The 21,131-nt window shown below is 44.5% G+C and overlaps 1 protein-coding gene across 6 annotated transcripts in view; it reads left to right on the top strand.

Annotated features, from left to right (window-relative positions):
• LARGE2 (LARGE xylosyl- and glucuronyltransferase 2) overlaps positions 1-21,131 on the top strand; it is a 35,441-nt gene that overhangs the window by 3,653 nt on the left and 10,657 nt on the right. For 5 of the 6 annotated variants that reach the window (XM_054972411.1, XM_054972410.1, XM_054972407.1 and 2 more), the window contains 4 exons: positions 10,486-10,643; positions 19,264-19,523; positions 20,312-20,394; positions 20,757-20,880. In XM_054972411.1, coding sequence (XP_054828386.1) covers positions 10,526-10,643; positions 19,264-19,523; positions 20,312-20,394; positions 20,757-20,880 — 585 coding nt within the window. In that variant the 5' untranslated portion in view covers positions 10,486-10,525. Of the gene's footprint in view, positions 1-10,485; positions 10,644-19,263; positions 19,524-20,311; positions 20,395-20,756; positions 20,881-21,131 lie in introns of those variants that run through there. The other variant, XM_054972412.1, reaches the window with a different exon arrangement.

Here is a 21,131-nt window from a genome sequence, read left to right as displayed (position 1 = left end):
CCCCAGGACCTGCAAGTCTTTCTATTGCTTTTTGCTCTCTGCTGAGATTTGACTGGATGGGAAGTGTACTCTTCTTACAGGTGTTGTTCCTAGGACATGCCTCTAACTGGCTGGGGGATTTTAAGTTGGAAGAATTTCAGCTGCTTATATGCCTTTAAGCAGCAGAGTGTGAGTAGTGGTGGGGAGGTGAACCTCCCAGGCACTTGCTATCTCCTCTGCAGGAGCTGCTACCCTGGGCTTAGTGGAAGCACCCATATGTCATTAATGTAGCATGACTCAGTGAAATTGACTGGCCATGGATGTGGGACAGACAAAAGTACTTTTTCAGGCAGCCTGTGGAACTCACTGCCAGCAAATGTGGCAAGAGTTGCTAGATGTCTGTAGAAAGGAACTTGACAGATTCATAAAGGATCAACAGGTGTTAGCTATGAGGGCTAAATGGAAGCTTCAGGTTCAGAACCAGGTACCTGGACCCCAGGCGAGCACAATTTGTGGGAGGAGATCTCTCTCCATCTAGGACTAGGACTTTCCTGGTGGCTTATTTGGCCACTCTGGGAAACAGGATGCTGAAGCGGTCCGGCCTTTGGTCTGATCCAGCAAGCCTTTGCTTATGTTTCTGCCCCACTGAAAGGCTCAGCATGGTGGTTTTCACATTTTCAGAATGTGAGCATTAATAGCTTCTGCGCCTGGGTATTGGAGGGGGTCTGCTGAAGGGAGGGGGTGGTTGCAGTTGTCTCAGATAATCAATCACCTGCTGTGTGATGGGCTTCATTATTTGCTTGAGCAGCAGCTCTGGGGTTGCTTACCAAGGAATCATTACAAAGAATGTAGAAAGTAGTTCCCTTGCCTCCAAACTGTCACTTTTCTTCCCATCCCCCATCTAAATTTGAGGCTAATGGAAGATTCTGCACATCAAGGGGTCTGAATGGAAGAGAAGTTAGTTATCCTGGCCTGTTCAGTCAGATGGCTAAAAGGGAGGTTGCTGTACTAACCACTTCTAGCCCATAGAAAGAATTTAGACATGCATTGTTTGCCCACAAATTAAATGGGCAGTGAAGGAGAGCCTTGTGTGTGTTAACTCCTTTAATCTGGATATTTTTTAATGATCATGCATCTTTCATTCATGGTGATGGAAACAGTTTCACAATGCAGGGAGAAAGGTTCTCTGCTTTCCTACTCTAAGATGACTGGTATGGAAAGTAAAAAGGACTTGAATCTGTGCGGTCTTCAGCAAAGTGCATCTAAGTATGTCCCACTAATATTAATTTGATGTACACACTGGCAGGCCAATGGGTATAGTTGCTGTAAGTGTGACAGCTCTTCTGCAATCTGTTCTAGTGCGCTGAAGAATAGGAAGGAAGGGCTTCACGAAAGCCTTTTGCTCAGGCTTTATGGCAGTCAGGTTTGGCTGGGGGGGGGACGGCAATCAGACAGAAGGCCTCTAACACTGGGGACCACTGGGATTGCTTTCTCCTTGATGATGTTTGTGGCTACAGACTTCCTGGGGATCTGGGTCTGAGGACAGTGCCTTTTGTGAGCCTATCCCCCCCCACCCCACCCCCCACCCGCTTCTGTGGAGTTAACATTTTTTTATTTGTTCTGTTCATTTACTTAATTTATAGTCCATCTTTCTTGCTGAGACTCAAAGTGGATCACAACATTAAAAAAAACAGCAATAAACAAGGCAGTAAAAGTGGATTGCAGAAGTGAAAAACAAGGCAATTAAAACAATACAATACAATGCTTACAATAAACAATGCTATTAAACTGCCTAAAATTTTTCAGAGACATTAAAATGACAACCCTTTTTCTTTTATAAGAATGCCCTCCTGAATAATTCCATTTTAGAAGTGGTTTAAGAAACTGATAATGCAGTCCTAAGTAGCATTACACTCTTTGAAGCCCACTGAACTCAATGGGCTTGGAAAGTTATAACTCTGCTTAGGATTCAACTGTTAGTAATGACTGCAGATCCCATTCTTTGAATATCTGTATTTAGTACATTGACTATTCTTCCCCTCTTCTTGGTAAACAGATACGTTATTTAGGAAATAGTGATAATGGGCAAGTTCTTCTCATTTGGAATCTTCTCCAGGCAAACTAATGAGGGAGAAAAGGTCACCTCACCATGTGATTTTGCAGTCTGTACAAGAGGCATGCAAAATACATGGCTGAAATTATTAATTGGTTTTGGAGAATGGAAATTCCTCCCCCCCCCCATGTCATGATGAGTACACATTGCAATAAAAGCAATTTCCTCTGAGAGCATCTTGAGCAATGCATCTGTGCTGCTTGCAACTACTGTAAAAGCTGGAGGGAGGCACAATTTTCATTCCAAGGCATGTATTCCCTTTCTCCCACTGAAAATGTAGATCATGGCAGTGCCTGCCCAATTTCTTTTGCAGAGTCCCAAGTTCTGCCCGCCTCTTTCCAATTAGGCAGGTGGCAAATCTGCTTAGATGTTTTTGCATTTTGCATATGTGCACGTAACACAAGACATGGAACCGCAGGAGATTGTCTGGGCTGGCATTTCTCTGGGAACAGTGTTAACAGAAGGTGCAGTGCTTTTGCACTCTGGTGAGCAAGGGAGTGAGGAGCCAACGATGTCTCTTCCACTTGGCTTGACCAGTGACTCTTCAGCCTAAAGGGAGTCTCTTTCTGACTGGTAATTGCCTCATAGGTCTCTGAGGAATGCAGCAGTCACACGGGAGAGTGCAGGGCTTAAGGATTAGGTTTGTGAACAGTGGGATGCTAAGCTGGAAAGAAAAAAAAATCACATGAGAAACTCTTGCCAGATTCAACCCCTTATGAGCATGGGCAGTGGAGGGGTGAAAGGATTTTTCTGCAGGTCTGGGCCACTGAATTTCATTCTGTGTTACAGTTACAGAGAGCCAGCATTTTGTAATGGTTAGTATGTTGGGCTAGGATCTGGGAGACCTGGATTCAGATCTTTTGCTGGGTGATCTGGAGCCATTTATGCACTCTCAGCCTCACAGGGTTGTTTTGGGGATAAAATGAAGAAAGGGAGAATGTTGCAAACCACTTGGGTCCCTGTTGAGAACAGAAGTGGGGTATAAATGACATAAAATAAATAACGTTCCTTTGTGCCAGTTCTGACATCTGCACTTTTTTCAACAGTAGATTATCAATGGAATTGAAGTAGAACAAAGATCTTGGGATAGGAGGACATCTAGCTAAAGAGGAGGGAAATGATCCCTCATTGTTCAGATGATGAAGCAATATAGTTTCTCCCCCTTTTCCACTTTAATAACAACAACAACAACAATGTTCGATTTATATACTGCCCTTCAGGTCAACTTAATGCCCACTCAGAGCAGTTTACAAAGTATGTCATTATTATCCCCACAACAAAACACCCTGTGAGGTGGGTGAGGCTGAGAGAGCTCCTAGAAGCTGTGACTGACCCAAGGTCACCCAGCTGGCTTCAAGTGGAGGAGTGGGGAATCAAACCTGGCTCTCCCGATGAGAGTCCCACTGCTCTTAACCACTACCAAACTGGCTTTCTTCTCTCCTTGCCTTCTGCCAGCCAACCTATCTATTTCTGCTCCCCTGTCTTCAGATTTCCCTCCTTCCCTCCCCCTGGCAGCCTCTCCCTGGGAAAAGTCTGACCCAGTTGCTCAGTGGCAAGTAGCTCCAGACTGGGTCCAACTTAGCCTGATTTGCTAGGCAGGAGGTGAAAGCTTAGGACCTCCAAGGACCAGTTCCACACATAGGGCCAGATAGACAGGTAGAGATTATGCATGTATGAAATGGTGGTGTTGGGAAGAAGGATTAAGTGTGTTAGACACTGGGGAATAATTTGAGACAACATGACCCTGAGAAAGCGGACAAGCTTTTCTTAAGCCAAAATGGAAGCAGAGTACTGGCACTTAATATTAAAAAGGTCATAGAGAAGCTTTTAAACTGACAAGAAGAAAGCTGACAGGATCTGGGAAACATCTGGCTTGGGATGGCTCTTCCATATGGGATGATGGGGTAAGGTTCCAGGTCATTAAATGTGGACAGGCTAGAACTTGACAATGAGTATATGACAGCAATTGGCAGCTCTTTAAGGAGACCCAAAGGAGGTGTATGCCTGCCAACAAGGATTCTTGGAGAGGTGGGGCAGGTGTTCAAGTACAAATGCAAGAAGCCTCCAAGTCAAGTTGATGGAGCAGAGGTGCTAAATGAGAGCCTAGATATCGTGGGCATTTTAGAAACCTGGTAGAATGGATAGGGTTAACCTTAAATGTTATAGAAAGGACATTTCTAGAATGGCATTGCTCTGTGTATTAAAAGAGGGCATGGTGTCTGACAAACTAGAATGTGTAAAAGAAATAAACTCTCTTGCAGAATCTCTGTGGATAGGAATTGCAGGAATGATAGATAATTTAATGCTTTGCCCACTTGACCCAGACACTCTAAGGATGCCTTTTAGATAGGGAAAGAAGTGGATGCATAGGATTGCCATCCCCAGCTTGGGAAATTCCTGGAGATTTGGGAGCAGTGCCTGGGAAAGGTGGAGTTTGGCGAGGAGAGGAAATGCAGCGGGATGTGATGCCCTGGAGTCCACCCTCCAAAGCAGTCATTTCCTCCAGGGAAACTGATTTCTGTAGCCTGGAGGTCGATAACATTAAGAGGTAGTCAAAGCAGAAAATGTAATGATGAGTGACTTAACTACATTGTTCAGATCATGAAAACAAAGCAAAACTTCTAAATATTGTAAATAATCACATCTTAGTGATCCCAGACTTCGGGATGGTGGTGGTTAATGCTATTTATACTCTGCCTTCTCACTGAAACTTAAGGTGGTTTATACAGTATAAATCAACACAATCAATGAATGGCTGAGTGGTGTTTAAGGCTTAGTACAAGAGGAAAGCTTTGTCAAAGCAATTGGGAACAATGATCATAGTATTGTTGAGTTTAACATTTAAGTAAATGGAAGAATTTCCCAAAAAGTTTATCACATCTATTTTTGTTTTCAGAAGACAAAAAATTGAAAAGATTAGGCAAAAGGAAATCGAAAAGAAGTATAAAGAGTACCAAATTTCTTCAGAATATTTTGAAATTATTTAAATCCCAAATAGTTGAGGCTCAGCGAGAATGTACCACAGATGAAGAAAGGTATTGTCAAATCTAAAAGGATGCCAGTGTGTTTAGTGAGCAAAATCAAGAAAGCCATAAAGTCAAGACAGCTTCCTTTAAACAGTGGTGTCCTTGTCCAAAGGAGGAGAACTGGTTTGCTGCCAACATAAATGTAAGGTGACAATAAGGCAAGCAAAGTGAGAATTTCAGGGACATATTACTAAATACTAAGACAAACAATAATAATATTTGAATATATCAGAATCAGGAAACCAGTTGGGGAGGTATTGGGTCCTTAGATGACAGAAGAGAGAATAAGGGAAAGGTGAATGAATTCTTTGTGTTCGTCTTTGCTTTTAAAACTTGGGGCCAGTTGCCCATGTTGGAACTGCTGTTTTGGAGGAGAATATATGAAGAAGTGAGTGAAATCAAGGTTACAAGTGGTGAAGTTCTAGTGCCAATTGATAAAAGCTAACAAGCTTCCAGGTTTTGATGGCATGCGCCCAAGGGTTCTTAAAGAAGTCAAATACGTTGATCTCTTAATAATATGCAACTTGTCACAAGAACTTACCTGTTTACTTGAGGACTGGAAATTAGCAAGTGAAAAGTGAGTTTTAAAAATGGATATGAGGGGATCCCAGAAATTACAAGCTGATTAGTCTAATGTCTGTGTAGGGTAAATTGTTAAAATCTCTTGTTAAATATAGACTTATTAAGTATATAGAGGAACAGGCCCCACTCAGGAAGAATCACTTGGCTTCTGCAAATGGAAGCCCTGTTTCCACCTTTTTAGAATTCTTTAAAAAATTAAAAGAATGTGGACAAGAGTTCTGTCTTTTAGTTGTTTTTATTGCCTGTTTCAAGCTTGAGGGCTGTTTTACAAATATGTTCCCTGCTGAATTTTTTAAATGCAGTATGTACTTTGCAGGCACTGTTATTGCTGGTTTTTATATTGATGATTTTTATGCTTTTAAAAAAATTATAATACTGTTGTACTTTTCTTACCTTATGAACTTCTTCAAGTAAGTGTTCGGAGTGGTGGCATATACATTTTTTAAATCAAATAAATATACATTTGGACTTCCAAAAGACTTTTGTTGAAGTTTCTCGCCAAAGGTTTCTGATGAAACCAAGCAGTCATAGGATAAGAGAACAGCATGACGGACAAGGGAGAATTAGCCTTCCCTGGCTACAACCAATCACTTTTAAAAGAGGAGGAGGTAGATCTGGAATGTTGGGGGGGGGGCAGTTTAACAACTAACCCAACTGGGGAAGTTGGTGAGAAAAACTTGAGAGTTTTGGTGGGAGAGGAGATAGAAGGTGTCTTGGTTAGGCAGAGTGACCAGTAGCGACTTTAGGTGTTTGATAGATAAGCAGAAGGTCAGTGCTGTTCCTTTCAAAAACAGTTACAAGACTATCCGTTTATTTGTTTATAACATTTATTAGCTTCCTTTCTACTTTATGGCACTCAAGGTGGCTTACAACAGACAAAAAACATTAAAAGACCTCAATTTAAAATTACAATATAAAACTACCAGTAAACAGCAAACTAATTGAGTTCTGACAATAATAGGCCTATTTAGTATTTATAAGTGTGTATCTCTCAAAGATTTTGAACTGTTAAATACGTACTCTCTCAAGACCCAGCTCTCAGTTACTTTGTTACATCGAGAGTGGAAGAGGGTGGGAGAAAAACCAGTCAGTCACTCCGGCCTATTAAATAACATTATTTTGTGTGGGTTTTCCCCTGTTACTCCAGTGTGTGTTACCTTTGGTATTATAACCTGCCCGTAGATCATATAAACACAGGGAAAGGAATCCTGGTGAATATAATATCTCTCTTTGTGAGGATCAGGTGGTCAAATGAATATATCTTTGCCATGCCTCTGAGAGCCCTGGAAATTACACAGGAAGTGTGTGCTTGGTGAAGTGGAACGCCCTGGTTCAGACTTAGGGATTGGGAGGGGAATATTTTTTTTAAGCACAGGGCTTGGATCAGAGGTCAGTCATGACAGATGGATCCCCTTAGGGATCAGTAAAAGGAAGCAGACGGTAAAAATAAAAAGAGTTCTTGCAGTGGAGGAAAGTATGATGTGGAGCCCTCAGGGAATCTGTACTACTACTGCTGCTATTTAATTTGTTCATAAATGATCATGAATTGGGGATGAAGAGTGAAGTGGCAAAGTTTGCAGATGATACCAGATTAATCAGGAAGGTGAAAACAGTAAATTATAAAAAGATCCAAGAGGATCAGAATGTGTGAATAGGCAGCAATATGGCAAATGAGCTTCGATGTGAATAAGGAACAGTTATGTACATGGGGGACATTCTTAGATATGTGCTGATGAGGGTATGAACTGACAGTGACTGAGTGAAAAGAGACCTCAGGGTTGCAGTGAATAGCTTAATTAAAAAAAATGCCAATTCCATATTCAGCAGCAAAGAAAAGTCCTAATACTGTGTTAGGATTTAGATTATTAAGAAACAAATTTAAAAGAAAATAATACTGTAATGTCCTTGTACAGATCCATAGTGTGGCTACAGATGGAATTATACATACAGCTTGGGTTGCTGCATTTATAAAAGGCTGTAAAAAAGCTGGGAAAGGTGCCAGCAGGGCAATTAAAAAGGATCTATGGCTGTAAGCACCCTTTACAGCTAAGGAGTATTGAGGATGTGAGGTTCAGGGGCACCCACGCTCCTACCCTTAGCAGCTCCCTTATCCATCCCACCCTTTTCTGGCCTGCTTGGGCTTACAGACCCTCAGAACTGGAAAGGGGAGGGGGTTTTCAGCACCTGGATTCTCCTCTACTTGGTCTCTCTTGCACAGTGTGGGAGAGGGGAGGGACCGAGCCACCTCCTCACTAGTCTACTTCTAAGCCCCTTATGAGGCTAGTGCAGCAGGCTGCACATGCTCAGTCAGTGCCCCTGAAATCTTGTGTGGCTAGCAGTCCTGTGAGACCTCAGGGGAATCTTGGGCTGATTGGATACAGCATACCTTTTCTCCCTCTCCCAAAGTATTAGAACACATGATTACCTCTGACAGGCAGTAAACTGAGAACAGATGCAAGGATTAATGTGTGGAATTCACTGCCACAGGATTGAACAATGAGTACCAACTTAGATTATTTTGAAAGAGGTTTGGGCTTAGATGAAAGATAGGTCTATCGGTGTCTAGTAGTATACTTGTGAATTTACAGGAAGTGTGAATACTTGTGAATTCCAGTTGCTGAGGCTATGGCTTCTCTGCCTTCTCTGCTTGCAGTGTTCCAGGGCGTCTCGCTGGCCACTGTGGGAACAGGGATGCTGGACTGGATGGGTATTTGTTTTAATCTACTAGTTCCCTGCCTGCCAGTCTTCCCTTTGCCTTCTTTTTATTTTCCCATTTATGTTCCCTAATTTGTGTTATGTTCCCTTCATGTGTTGCATTTGTCATTCAAAAAGTTAAACAAGGCAGTACATTTAAATAAGCTCCAGTGTATTTTCTGCAGATTGCCTTGCATAATATAGCAGTAGAAGCATATGTTTAAGTTCCATCACATCCGCTGAATGAAGCGGCTGTTTCTGGAACACTTTCAGTGAAAGTGTAAGCCTCAAAGGCTGCATGCACTGTCTCTAGTAACAGTTCCAATGTGATAGGAAGCAGCAGGAGGAATAGCAGGAGTTCTATCAAATTGGGAGCTATAGAGCATGGCATGAACCAGTGCTGACACCGCTCCTGACAACAGTCAGAGGCCAGCACGTTGAGCACACTGGAAATTGTGCTGGGCTGAGGTTCAGGCATCACGGCTCAGTTATGTAGCAGCAGGCATCTAAGCACAACCAGTGTGTGGCCCAATGAAGACTGCTTGGCTCAGTTGTGCACTGGTGTGCAGTTAAGAGCAGCCCAATGATTTTTTACTTACAGAGGTTTAGTCATAGAAATGATACCATTGTTAACTTCCCCTGCCCCTCAAGTGCTGATCCAAGTAGTGAAGTAGAAAGATGTACAGAGCCTTGGCATCTCAAGTGGATGGAATTGGGAAGAATATATTTTTATTTAATCTTTTAAATAAACTTTCTATTTGTCCACGCTTCCATTCTGGGGATCCTGTTCCATTGACCAGTCTACCCAAGTGGCAGTTTTCAGCATCAAATCAGTAACACCAAAGTCTAGGATGACAGGAAGTGCCTTGCAGAAAGCAAAGCACATCCTTCCTGGGGCGCGTTCCAGCATGCCAAGTTAACAGTGTGAACGACAAAGCTTTATGCTTGCTTAGTCAGCTTTGCAGACCTGCAGATGGCTCGCACAGGCTAAAGATTCTAACGTGCCCATATATATATGGAGAGTAGCTAATGCATTGGATCAGCACATCTGATCTCAAAAACTAGTCATCGGGATGTGCCTCAGATCTAAGGTCATGAGATGTATCCAATGACAGAATAAAACGTCATTTTAAAGAACTACCTTTTCTTCATACGGATTATGTGGATTATATTAATGAGTTATAGTAGCGATAAGGGGGAAGTTACCTTGCACAGGCTTGCAGACTTTTTAGATTTTAACTTCTAAAACTTCTATATAGGGAGTCAAACTGAGCCCAAACTGGTTCTGAGAGGGGTTTTTCTAGGAAGTGAAACTAAACCCAAACCTGAAATCTCTTGTTTACCCTAAAAGCTGAACTGGAACAGAATTCATGAGCTGGAAAAAAGGTATGGTTCAGATTAGGGAAGACACAGAAAGGATTAACAGATTAATAGCTGTTTCTCAATTCTTTTTGGTTTCAGTTCTAGTTTGAAGGAAAAAAATTCTCTGAATTGGCTTTTGAGCTATTATTCAGGTTTGGTGTGACTTCTTGTTTCATCTATTGTTTTTGCATATAAAGTCCTAATTTTGTCCTCACAAAAATTCTGTGAATAAAATTTGAGAGAATATTTTGTCCATAGTTGTTTCTGGGGTTTTGTAGTCAAGTCTGCATCTCTAAGCCCCTGAATTCTAGCCACAAATCCACAATTGCTGTTATTTGTACGTTTGGCAGAAAGTTCCATTTGGGCCCACAGTGTTTGCTTACCTGCCTCTACTGAATGAAGGAGTGTTGCCTAAAGTTGCAAAGCCTATAGTTTTAGGAGATCTCATTGTTTTCCTAATATATTGAGAAAAGTTAAGTGCTTTCTTTGAAGATGAAGGTAGCAGTAGAAAACTGGAAAGTGGGCAGCACTGTCAGCTTCTCCTATGCAAAGTAGGAAAAGAACGTACACATTATTTTTAGCAGTATGCCAAGAAAATGATACACTGCTTCTTGGAAATTTCCAGTTTTGGAAAGCCCTCACGAGTAAAGCACCCTGTGCCCGTTTTGAGGTGAGGTAGGAGCCCATGGGCTGATGGTAACTCCTACTGAATGCCTATTTTTCTTGCAGGGTGTAGAATGCTGGTTCCAGTGAGGCTAGGCCTGCCTACATGACCTTTGCCACCATCATGCTGTGTCCCTGGAGGGGAAGGCTGAAGTTGTTGCTTGCCACGTTGATGCTGGTGTCACTCGTCTCATGGCTCTATTTCCTTATGGGCAATTTGGAAAGTGAGTGAGGGCAGGGATGGCTGGTAGGAATGGCCCAGAAGGGAGTGGGGGAACTCTGTAATACAGATTGGCAGAGCAGGGATACTAGAACTCACTTGTGGCTCTGCTGCTGACTGGCTGGGAGACCAAGCCCTGTATCTGTTTCCTCATGTGTAGCATGAATGAAAGAGTTTCCTTGCACTCATCTAGTGATGGAAGGGTGAATCCAGAGTGTGAGAGTGCTGCATGGAGTGGGAGCTGGCTATTGTGTAGGCCATTGCTGTATCTTGTGGACTTCTTTGAATTCCCATAGCCCAGTACATGGTGGCTGTTTCCCTCTCAAATATCACACAGAAGCAGCAGCTGACCGCATTCCTATTTGTAGATATTTTTTTAACAAGCTAATAATGTGTACAGCACAACTTGTACTACAATACAATACAATACAATACAATACAATACAATACAATACAATACAATACAATATAATATAATATAATATAATATAATATAATATAATATAATATAATATAATATAATATAATATAATATATGCAGGTTGCACAGAAAATGTTGAGTCTCCAGTAGAAAATTCCCTTAAATCTCCCGATGCTGTCTGTGATAGCCAAGCTATGAGTGAGAAAGCCCGTGGCATAACTGTGCTCCTCACACACACTATTTTGATTTCTTTCTCTTCTGCTCTTCTAGTCATTCTGGGCATATTGAATGCAACATGATAATTCTTCCTTGCTCTGTGAATCTTCCCCAAGCACTTACCGTTCCTATGAGGGGGTGTATATCAAGTCACCCCTAGATTTCAGCCACAGCCTAATTCCTTGGCAACCTATCTGTGGTGGCAGGAAGGTTCAAGGTAGCTACAGATTGTGGCTAAGCATTCTGTGGAATCTAGGCCCTGCATGTACATTAAGCCTAGCTCATGTATATGATTTGATATAGAAATGAAGCCTTGGTCAGCTGCAACTACCCCAGCCTGACCTGCAGGTCTGAAGTATGCTATTGTTACAGCAATGAAGAAAAGCTGAGCATTCATTTCCATTAGTGTTCAAATTCATATTCACCTCTTGAGGAACACTATGCAGTTCTCTTCTGGATTTAAAGGAACTATTCTACATCAAAAAGTCAAGGCAGCTGATTTCTAAAATCTGGAAATACTTTCAAGTAGCTTTAGTTCATTGACTAAAAATCTTCCCATTTCCTCCCTACTTGTGTGTCTTGTTCTATGAGTTTAAGGTACCTGTCTGTCTCTTGTTCTTCTCTTACGAGTTCAGGGTCTTGTAGATGTTGCCCCATTTAGTCGTCACAAAACAACTGTGAAGTAGGTTAGTTTGACTGAGAGGTGTTGACCCGCTGGTCTTCATGGCTGAGTGGTTATTTGAATGCTGGTCTGTTCACCTCAAGTCCACCACACATAGTGGTGGTGATTTATTGTTAATATTCAAGTAGGCTATGTGCATTTACTCAGTAAATGTTCCAGGTCATAAAATATGGACAGGACATAACTTGAAATGAGCATATGGCAGAAAATGACAGGTATTTAAGGAGACCCAAAGAGGAAATGTGCCTGCCAAGAACACTTGGAAAGGTAATTGGAGGGAGTGAGGTGTTCAGGTACGAATGCTAGAAACCTCCCAGCCAAGGTGATGGAGCTAAATGAAAGCATAGATATAGTGGGCTTTTTAGAAACCTGCTGGAACGGATAGGGTTAACCTTAGACATAAACACTATAGAAAGGTATATCCAGTGTGATGTTATGTTTATAGTGTTGGGCTAAGATTTGGGAAACCTAGATTCAAATCTCCACTCTACCATGGAAGTTTGCTAGATGATCTTGGGGCAGCCACACACACCAACCTTACGGGGTTTTTGTGAGGTTAAAATGGAGGAGAGGAGAATAAGGAAAGTTGCTTTGAGTCCCCATTTGAGAGAATATCATAGGGTATAAATAAAGTAGGTAATATCCAGAGTTACGTTGCTGTGTATTTCAAAAGTCCAATAAACTAGGAACCATAAAGGAAATCAACTTCCCCACAGAATTGTTCAGTGCACAAAAAAGGAAGACATAACTGTGCCCTCATTGTAACATTCGAAACAAAATAAAACACATGCAGGAAGTGATGTGGAGGGGAAAAGGACATGCATAAGATCAGTTAAATGCTGGATTGAAGTTGATGGAACCAGAAGGCAGAGAGTTCCAATGAGAGGAAGCGGCAAGAGAGCAAGAACACCAGCCATAAGGGTTCCTGGAAAATGGGGTCCCAGTAAAACCCAGAGAAGTATGAAGGAGTAGGGAGAGAAGTGAGAGCATTGATGTGAATTTCATTCATAAGAACAGGAGGAGGAGTAAGGATTTGGAAGTGACATGCAGAAGAAAGGAAGAAAATTGATGTAGTCGCTGCACTCCATAAAGCAGGGAGAAAGAAGACAAGCAACTGGGTAGGAGGTTTAGTGTAACAACGTTCATGAGAAGAGGAAGATAGCCAAGTATTAGAAAGGGCAAATGTAGTGAAATTTTGAAGAGGAAAATGTCATAGAGGATTGAAGCTTTCATTGTGGAAGTTTAATAGGACACACAAAAATAAGAGGTTGAGCTCAAAATATAGCATAGCTTAAACTACATAAAGAGGAGGGCACAAAAAATAAAAAGAAGGTGACTTAACCCAAGAGAGCAGAAGGGGACAACTTAACAGTGTGACATCTGAATAAATAAATAGAAAACAATGGGAAAGGTGGGGACAGATATTTTGCAAGGGTTGAATTTTGAGTTCATCCACGGTCTTCCTGTGCAGTCCCACATGGGACTGCGCACGTGCAGGCCTGCCGATTCCGGAGATTTCTATAGCTTAATAACACTAGGAGGCGCTCTCGCCTCCCAGCGCACATGCACGGCCGTTTTCCCACCGAAACGGCCTTATAGGAGGCGGAGCACCCCACACATAGCCTCAGTTTCCTTTTTGCTGCCAATAGATGAGGTTTCTGGCTCTTCTATGCAATCGTGATGTCGGATACAGCTTTATTCAAACGGTGCATCACCTGCAATCGTAAGATGACCAGGTCAGACGGCCATTCCAACTGCCTATGTTGCCTTGGGGAAACCCAATATACCCAGGCATGTAAACATTGCCGCGCCTTCACTTCAAAGGCTAGGGCAGAGCGAGCGGATCAACTGCATGCCTCTCTTTGGCACCGTGCTATGGCAGTATCTGATCCTCTGGCACAGGCACCATCATCTGCCACGTCCGGTTCTGCCCCTCGAACCATTGACTCAGGGAGTTCCAAGACTCCACGCTCTTTACCTTCTCCGAGTCCTTCAGAATCGAAAGATGCTTCCTCGACTCGGAGCGCGTCGGAACCGGCTCCGTCAGTTCCGAAGATCCCTTGGAGCCGGCCTCCCTCGACGTTGTCCGCCCCAGTCTCGGACCACGTCACTCCTCGGAGTCGAACACCGTCGGTTTCTCGAGCGACTCCTCCGCCCGTGCAAGGTACAGCCACCTCGGATCCAACGGCTTCGGAACCACCTACTTCTTCCAGGTCTCTCATCGAGCTGGAAAAGAAAAAGAAGAAATGCAAGCGTTCATCTAAGCGTGACAAGGCGGTGTTGGAGAATTTGATATCATCTCCACTGTCGGCTCCATCGGAAGCAATCAGTTCCAACCCACCCGATAAGAGGCCCAAGGGATCTGATGTGCAGGCTCCCGCGTTGACCCCTCCTGTGAGGACGGTTCAGCAGGATGATGTCGCATCGGTCGAAAAACCTCTTACTCCTACGGGACGACCTCGATTGACCTCTCATGAATCGGGTTCGATTCGATCTGTGAGGAGCTATCGGAGTGGATCTGGGCATCGCTATAGCCCGTATCGTTCTCGGAGCCGGTCAAGGGAGCATCGGAGCAGTGTCGGGCGGTCTCCCCCATACTATCGAGGGGACAGCCCACTTTATTTGGATCGGTCGTAGAGGAGGGAATCAATCCTTGTCCCCTTTGTTTCGAACCCGGTCGTACGATGACTCCCATTGAACTCCGTGCCTGTCTGAAACCGATTATCATCGGAGTCGACCAAGATATAGCGAATCCCCCCTCTCGGATTCACCTGAGGCTGAGCTTGGCCCTACGGAGGAACCATCACCCACGGATGACTTCAGGGCCTACAACGAATTGCTTCATCGCATGGCCAAGGCATTGGACCTGGAAGTGACTTTGACCGAGTCCAAATTTACGGACAAAATATACCAACACATCTATTATGGATCTACGCCTTCTGTAGCTTTCCCACTAATTGACGGTTTTGTTGATCAGTGGAAAAAGTTAAATTTGAAGCCAGCGTCTACGCCAGCCACTAATCGGAAGGTGGAAGGTCTGTACCGCACCAAAGATGATGCTCACCCATTTCTGACAACTCACCCCCCTCCATCCTCCTTAGTCACGGAGGAAATGCAGGCGAAGTCTAAACAAGGCTCCATGTCGGCCCCCAGTGACAAGGACAGTAGAAAGATAGATGCTATGGGGAGAACGCTTTATACTTCAGCCGCCTTTGGCATTAAGGTGGTGAATTATGCATCCATGATGTCAGCTTATCAACTCTTCTTGTGGAAGAAAGTTGCATCCTTCCTTCCGAAGCTTCCTGAAGACCAGAGGACCCTTCTCCGGGTCATTCAGGAGGAGGCGACCCGTCTTTCCCGCCACCAAATAAACGCTGGCAGGAGCTTAGCTGATACCTCCGTTCGGTCCTTGCTCTCCGCAGTGGTTCTGCGACGATTCGCATGGCTCCGTACAACTGCTCTCCCGCCTGAGACAAGGAATAAGGTGGAGGACTTACCTTTCGAAGGTGTGTCCCTCTTCTCTGAAAAGACGGATGAGTACCTGTCGAAAAAGAGAACGGATCGTCTTACAGCACGGTCCTATGGTGTCCTTCACCAAGCCCCGCAACAACCTTCTAGACCTTACTATCAGTCTTCCTGGCGAGGCAGACAATACCCTTATCAACCTTACCATGGGTACGCATACCAGTCCCAGAGGAGTTACCAGAGCCCTCAACAAGCCTTTTCGAGGCACAGGCAGGGTCACCGTTCCAAGCCTGGTCCCCAACAACAACAGGCTAAGAATGCACCCCAGATGCACAGACAATTCTGACAATTACAGGGGCCTGAGCCCATGTTTGGTTTCAGGCTTAGTGCATATTGGGAAGAATGGTTTTCCATTGGTTCCGATGTTTGGGTTTCTGAAATTGTTCAGTTTGGTTATAAAATTGAGTTTCTGCATTTACCTTACTTACGACTCCCTGTTTTTTCTTCCGTGCCTCTGCAAGCTGAGGTCCGGACTGAACTGGCCGCCCTTTTACAGAAAGGTGCGATCGAAGAGGTGCCCGTGGTTCTTCCTATTTGGGGTTTTATTCTAATCTATTCATGGTTGAGAAGAAAGATGGTGGCCTTAGGCCCATTTTAGATCTGCGGGCCCTTAATAAATTGATTAAAGTGTGGAAATTCAAAATGGTCACTTTGCAAATGGTTTTGACCCTGTTGCCCCAGCACTCTTGGTTTGCAGTCCTTGATTTAAAGGACGCTTATTTCCATATTTCCATTTTTCCAGAGCACAAAAAGTACTTACGATTTACTTATGACCATAAGGTTTTTCAGTATAGGGTCTTGCCGTTTGGATTGGCTACAGCCCCGAGGGTGTTCACTAAATTTATTGCCGTAGTGGTCACCCACTTGCGACTCCAGGGATGCCTGGTGTTTCCATATCTGGATGACTGGCTCCTGGTGGGCGAATCAGCCGAGGATGTCTCTAACCAGGTGTCCCTTACGTTAACATTATGTCTTCGATTGGGACTGTTTGTTAACCAAAAGAAGTCGAAATTGGTCCCTGTACGTTCTATTCAGTTTATAAGAGTGGTTTTGGATGGTATTAAAAATGCGGGCTTTCTGCCCACTTGAAAGGGCGTCTAGAATTAAGGACCTTATTTCTAGACTCAAGAGATGCCCTTTCCAATCAGTCTGTTTTATCCAAACTCTCCTGGGGTCTCTGGCTTCTACCACGGTTGTGGTCCCGTTCGCCAGACTGTTTATGAGGCCTTTACAATTGTGGTTTAATGCCCTTTCTCACCTAACAGTGATTCCCAGGACAGGAGACTGTCGGTTCCAAGGAGGGTGGTAGCCTCTTTGGATTGGTGGTTGGAGGATGCTAATTTATTTAAAGGTGTAGATTTTGGCTATCGTCAAACACAATTGTCAGTGACTACTGACGCTTCCCTCTTGGGCTTGGGGGCTCACTGCGAGGGTTCTTATGCCCATGGGGTGTGGACAGAGTCTGAGCGTACAGACCACATTAACCTTCTTGAATTGAGGGCCATTTCAAATGCACTGATCTCCTTTTCAGATGCCGTGCGGAACAAGTCCGTTCTCATTCTGACGGACAACACGACTGCGATGTTTTATGTAAACAGACAGGGTGGCACGGCGCCTGTGACTTTGCTCCGAGGCAATAAAACTGTGGACTTGGGCCATAGATCACTCTGTGTGGCTCTGAGCAGTACATATCCCCGGGGTGGAGAACCTCCGGGCAGACCAGCTGAGCAGGCTCCACGGGGACAATCACGAGTGGTCCCTTCGAGACAAATACCTGCTTCGGATCTTCTCAGCATGGGGGTTTCCGGATCTGGACCTCTTTGCTTCAGAAGAGAATCGCAAGACACACCATTACTGCTCCAGAGGGGGTGTAGACTTCGGGTCTCGTGGGGATGCATTTCAAGTCGAGTGGTCAGGTCCCCTGTGCTACGCATTTCCCCCATTCCCTCTCCTGGCCAGGGTCCTCAACAAGATCCAGAGGGACGGGGCATCGGTCATCCTGATAGCCCCTTTCTGGCCGAGACAACCATGGTTTCACACTCTCCTACAGGTGCAGAGACAATCGATCAGTCTTCCACTGACCCTGGACCTCTTGTCGTGGCAGGGAGTTCTGCATCACGACATTCAGAGACTTAAACTGACGGCCTGGCTGATCAAGCCAGTTTGACTTTCTCTTCCGCAGTGACTCATGTTTTATTGAATGCTAGACGCTTGTCCACCAGACAATCCTATGCGTTTAAGTGGGAACGTTTTTCTGAGTGGTGTCGGGGAAGGGATATAGACCCTTTTCTCTCCCCCTTGTTTGAGATTCTTGAGTTCCTGTGGGAGGTTAAACAACGTGGATTGGCTAATAGCTCAGTCAAGGTTTACTTGGCAGCGATCTCTGCCTTTCATCCCACTATAGATAGGAAATCTGTTTTTTCCCACTATACTTCTAAGTTGTTTTTGAGGGGATTAAATAATTTATTTCCCCCGGTCCGTGCCATAGATCCTCAGTGGTCATTGCCATTGGTACTGACCAGATTGACGTCTGGGCCTTTTGAGCCTTTGGCCACGTGCCCTCTGCGCTACCTTTCCATGAAGGTGGCTTTTCTTATTGCTATTACTTCAGCTAGGAGGGTGGGGGAACTAGCTACGCTGTCCTCTGAACCTCCCTACTTAAAGGTACATGCTGATAAAGTTGTATTGAGAACCAAGGTTGAGTTTTTACCAAAGGTTGTGTCTCAATTTCATTTGTCACAGGAACTTGTCTTACCTGTTTTTTTCCCTGTGCAGTCTTCAAATGCGGAGAGGGCCCTTCACTCTCTGGATGTCCACAGGGCTATACTGTTTTACTTGGATCATACAAGACCTTTTCAGTTGGATACCAATCTGTTTGTTTGTTTTGTGGGACACAAGAAGGGTAGGAAAGCGACATCTCAAACTATTGCGAGATGGGTGGTCCAAACTGTTTTAGCATGTTATGATTCTGTTAACCTGCCTTGTCCCTTGGAGGTGCATGCCCACTCCACTAGGTCCCAGGCATCTTCAGCGGCTCTTCTGAGAGGTGTCCCTCTTCATGACATCTGTAGAGCGGCGACATGGGCCTCAGCGGACACCTTCATAAGGCACTATGCGCTGGATGTCCTTGATCGGAAGGAGACGGCAGTGGGCTCAGCAGTTTTGCATTCGATTTTTGAGTGACAAGTCTGTGGCACCTCCACCCAGGTATTAAGCTTTGTAATCTTCCCATGTGGGACTGCACAGGAAGACTGTGGATGAAAAACAGGTTTCGCTTACCGTAACTGTTGTTCATCTAGGTCTTCTGTGCAGGCACACATGCCCTCCCTCCTTCCCCGCTGTAAGTTATTTTGGTATTCTCATATTTTACGGCGGCGAAAGGGGAACTGAGGGTATGTGTGGGGCGCTCCGCCTCCTATAAGGCCGTTTAGACGGGAAAACGGCTGCGCATGTGCACTGGGAGGCGAGAGCACCCCCTAGTATTATTAAGCTATAGAAATCTCCGGAATCGGCAGGCCTGCATGTGCACAGTCCCATGTGTGCCTGCACGGAAGACCTACATGAACAACAGTTACGGTAAGCGAAACCTGTTTTTCTCATCTTGAAATTACAAAAGTCAATATAGTTGTACTAAATATTTCTCAGTGGTTATGTGAAGTTGGAATCTCCTCCATCTTATTTCTCTTGTGTGAATTAGAAGTTCACTGGCTTTAACTTGTCCTGACGTCATACATTCCCCTATTCTAACTCACTGTATTGGGGTGGGGCTTTCCTCTGTAGATGGGCCTTCCCTCCTGCCTTCCTCTTGTTTTGGAGAACAGCCAAAGCGGTATCTTGACCATGATGCCTTGGAGTCCCAGGTGCGGAAAGTGGAAGAGGAAAACCTGCTCTTGCGGCTGCAACTCAAGCAGTCTCAGGTTCAAAGTGGGATTGAAAGTAGCCAGCAGGGGTCACCATTCACGGAAGACCAGGATGTTGTGGGTGAAGAAAGGAGCAACCACACTGGCTGCCCCAAGCAGAGGATGGTGCAAAAGTGTGAGGTAAAGATGAAGTTCTGTTTGTTGCTGAGTCACTTGTAGGTAAAGCTTCCTCTTTCCACGGTAGGAGGGATTTGGAGGTGGTGGTGGTAGTAGTAGTAGTAGTAGTAGTAGTAGACAGACTGCATTTCCCAAAATATTGGATACAGCCATATTCGATGGTTGTTTGGGTTTTCCGGGCTGTATTGCCGTGGTCTTGGCATTGTAGTTCCTGACGTTTCGCCAGCAGCTGTAGATGCCAGCCACAGCTGCTGGCAAAACGTCAGGAACTACAATGCCAAGACCACGGCAATACAGCCCGGAAAACCCACAACAACCATCGTTCTCCGGCCGTGAAAGCCTTCGACAATACACAGCCATATTCCCTTCTTATTTTCTGCCTTGGATACTGGGAGACTTCTTTTGCAGTAGCAGCTGTAATGAAAAGAAACTGCAGTGGTTCCCATCTGCCACCCAAGAAGCTGTTACCTGGAGTGATAATGCACTTAAGGAGGCCTGCCCAAATGGTTTGTGCTGGTTGCCATTCCCAGCTCTTCCCTGGTTGGCATTTTGTCTATTATGCTCTCAGGACAAAAACCATTAACTTCTCATCTGAATCAGTAGCAAAGTAGGCAGACTGAGGTCAAGGTGTGAAGACCCAAGCAGGTCAGGTAATTTTGCATGTATAATGGCAAGGAAAGCAACTGTTTCATGCCCAGCTCTATGGGGAAAGAAAAGAAAGAGGAGAGGGACTGTCATGGTGAATTGTGGTTGCAAGGTCAACCCTGATGGCATCTTGTGTTTCTGCACAGCTCATCCATGTTGCAATTGTGTGTGCTGGGTACAATGCAAGTCGTGATGTAGTTACCCTGGTGAAATCCATCCTCTTCCACAGGTAACCTGAGGTGAAAGGTGGGCTGTTTTTAATTTGAGCATGTAGTGACGCCTTTGGCTTTTCTAGGCTTTGGGAAGAGTATTCAAAATGTGATGATTCTTTGAACCTTTACTTCCAAACCCCAGATGTGGATGTGTAGGGGAGCTATATAAGAGGCTCAGGTCCTCTTTGCCATGATTCCTTATTCCTGCAAGGAGAGGGATCGTGAGATGACATGGTTGTGCTATATAGGCTGGGAAAGGATAGGTAGCCACCATGGCGCTTGGCTGCAATATAAGAGTAGGAGAATGTCAGGAGATGGCTTGGGTCTTGCAAAATAAAATGTCTTGCTTGTGAGTATTAATTGATTTCTCATTTGACAGGAAGAACCCTCTCCACTTCCATCTCATTACTGACCTTGTGGCACAGCAGATACTTCAGACCCTGTTCCAGTCCTGGATGGTGCCCTCAGTCCATGTTAGCTTCTACGATGCGGATGACTTGAAGGCAAGATATGTAGATCACAGCTTGTATTCTCATTCTACTCTTCATTTGATTCCCCACCCCCCCTTCCAAGATGTGGGTTTCTGTGAAGTGATCAGCTCCCTATGGAAAATTTGGATGGGAATTGCATGGAATGAGGAGGACCTTGGAGATGGGAGCTGTTTTTTTCTTCTACTCTCTCATTGGTTATTCATTGTGTGTGCACATGCATGCGCACGTGCGTGTGTGTATGTGTTGGGAGGGAGCTCTTATTA

This window comes from Eublepharis macularius, chromosome 2 (genome assembly GCF_028583425.1).
Source record: "Eublepharis macularius isolate TG4126 chromosome 2, MPM_Emac_v1.0, whole genome shotgun sequence".
Lineage (NCBI taxonomy): Eukaryota > Metazoa > Chordata > Lepidosauria > Squamata > Eublepharidae > Eublepharis > Eublepharis macularius.
This window is presented reverse-complemented; position numbering and strand designations above follow the sequence as displayed.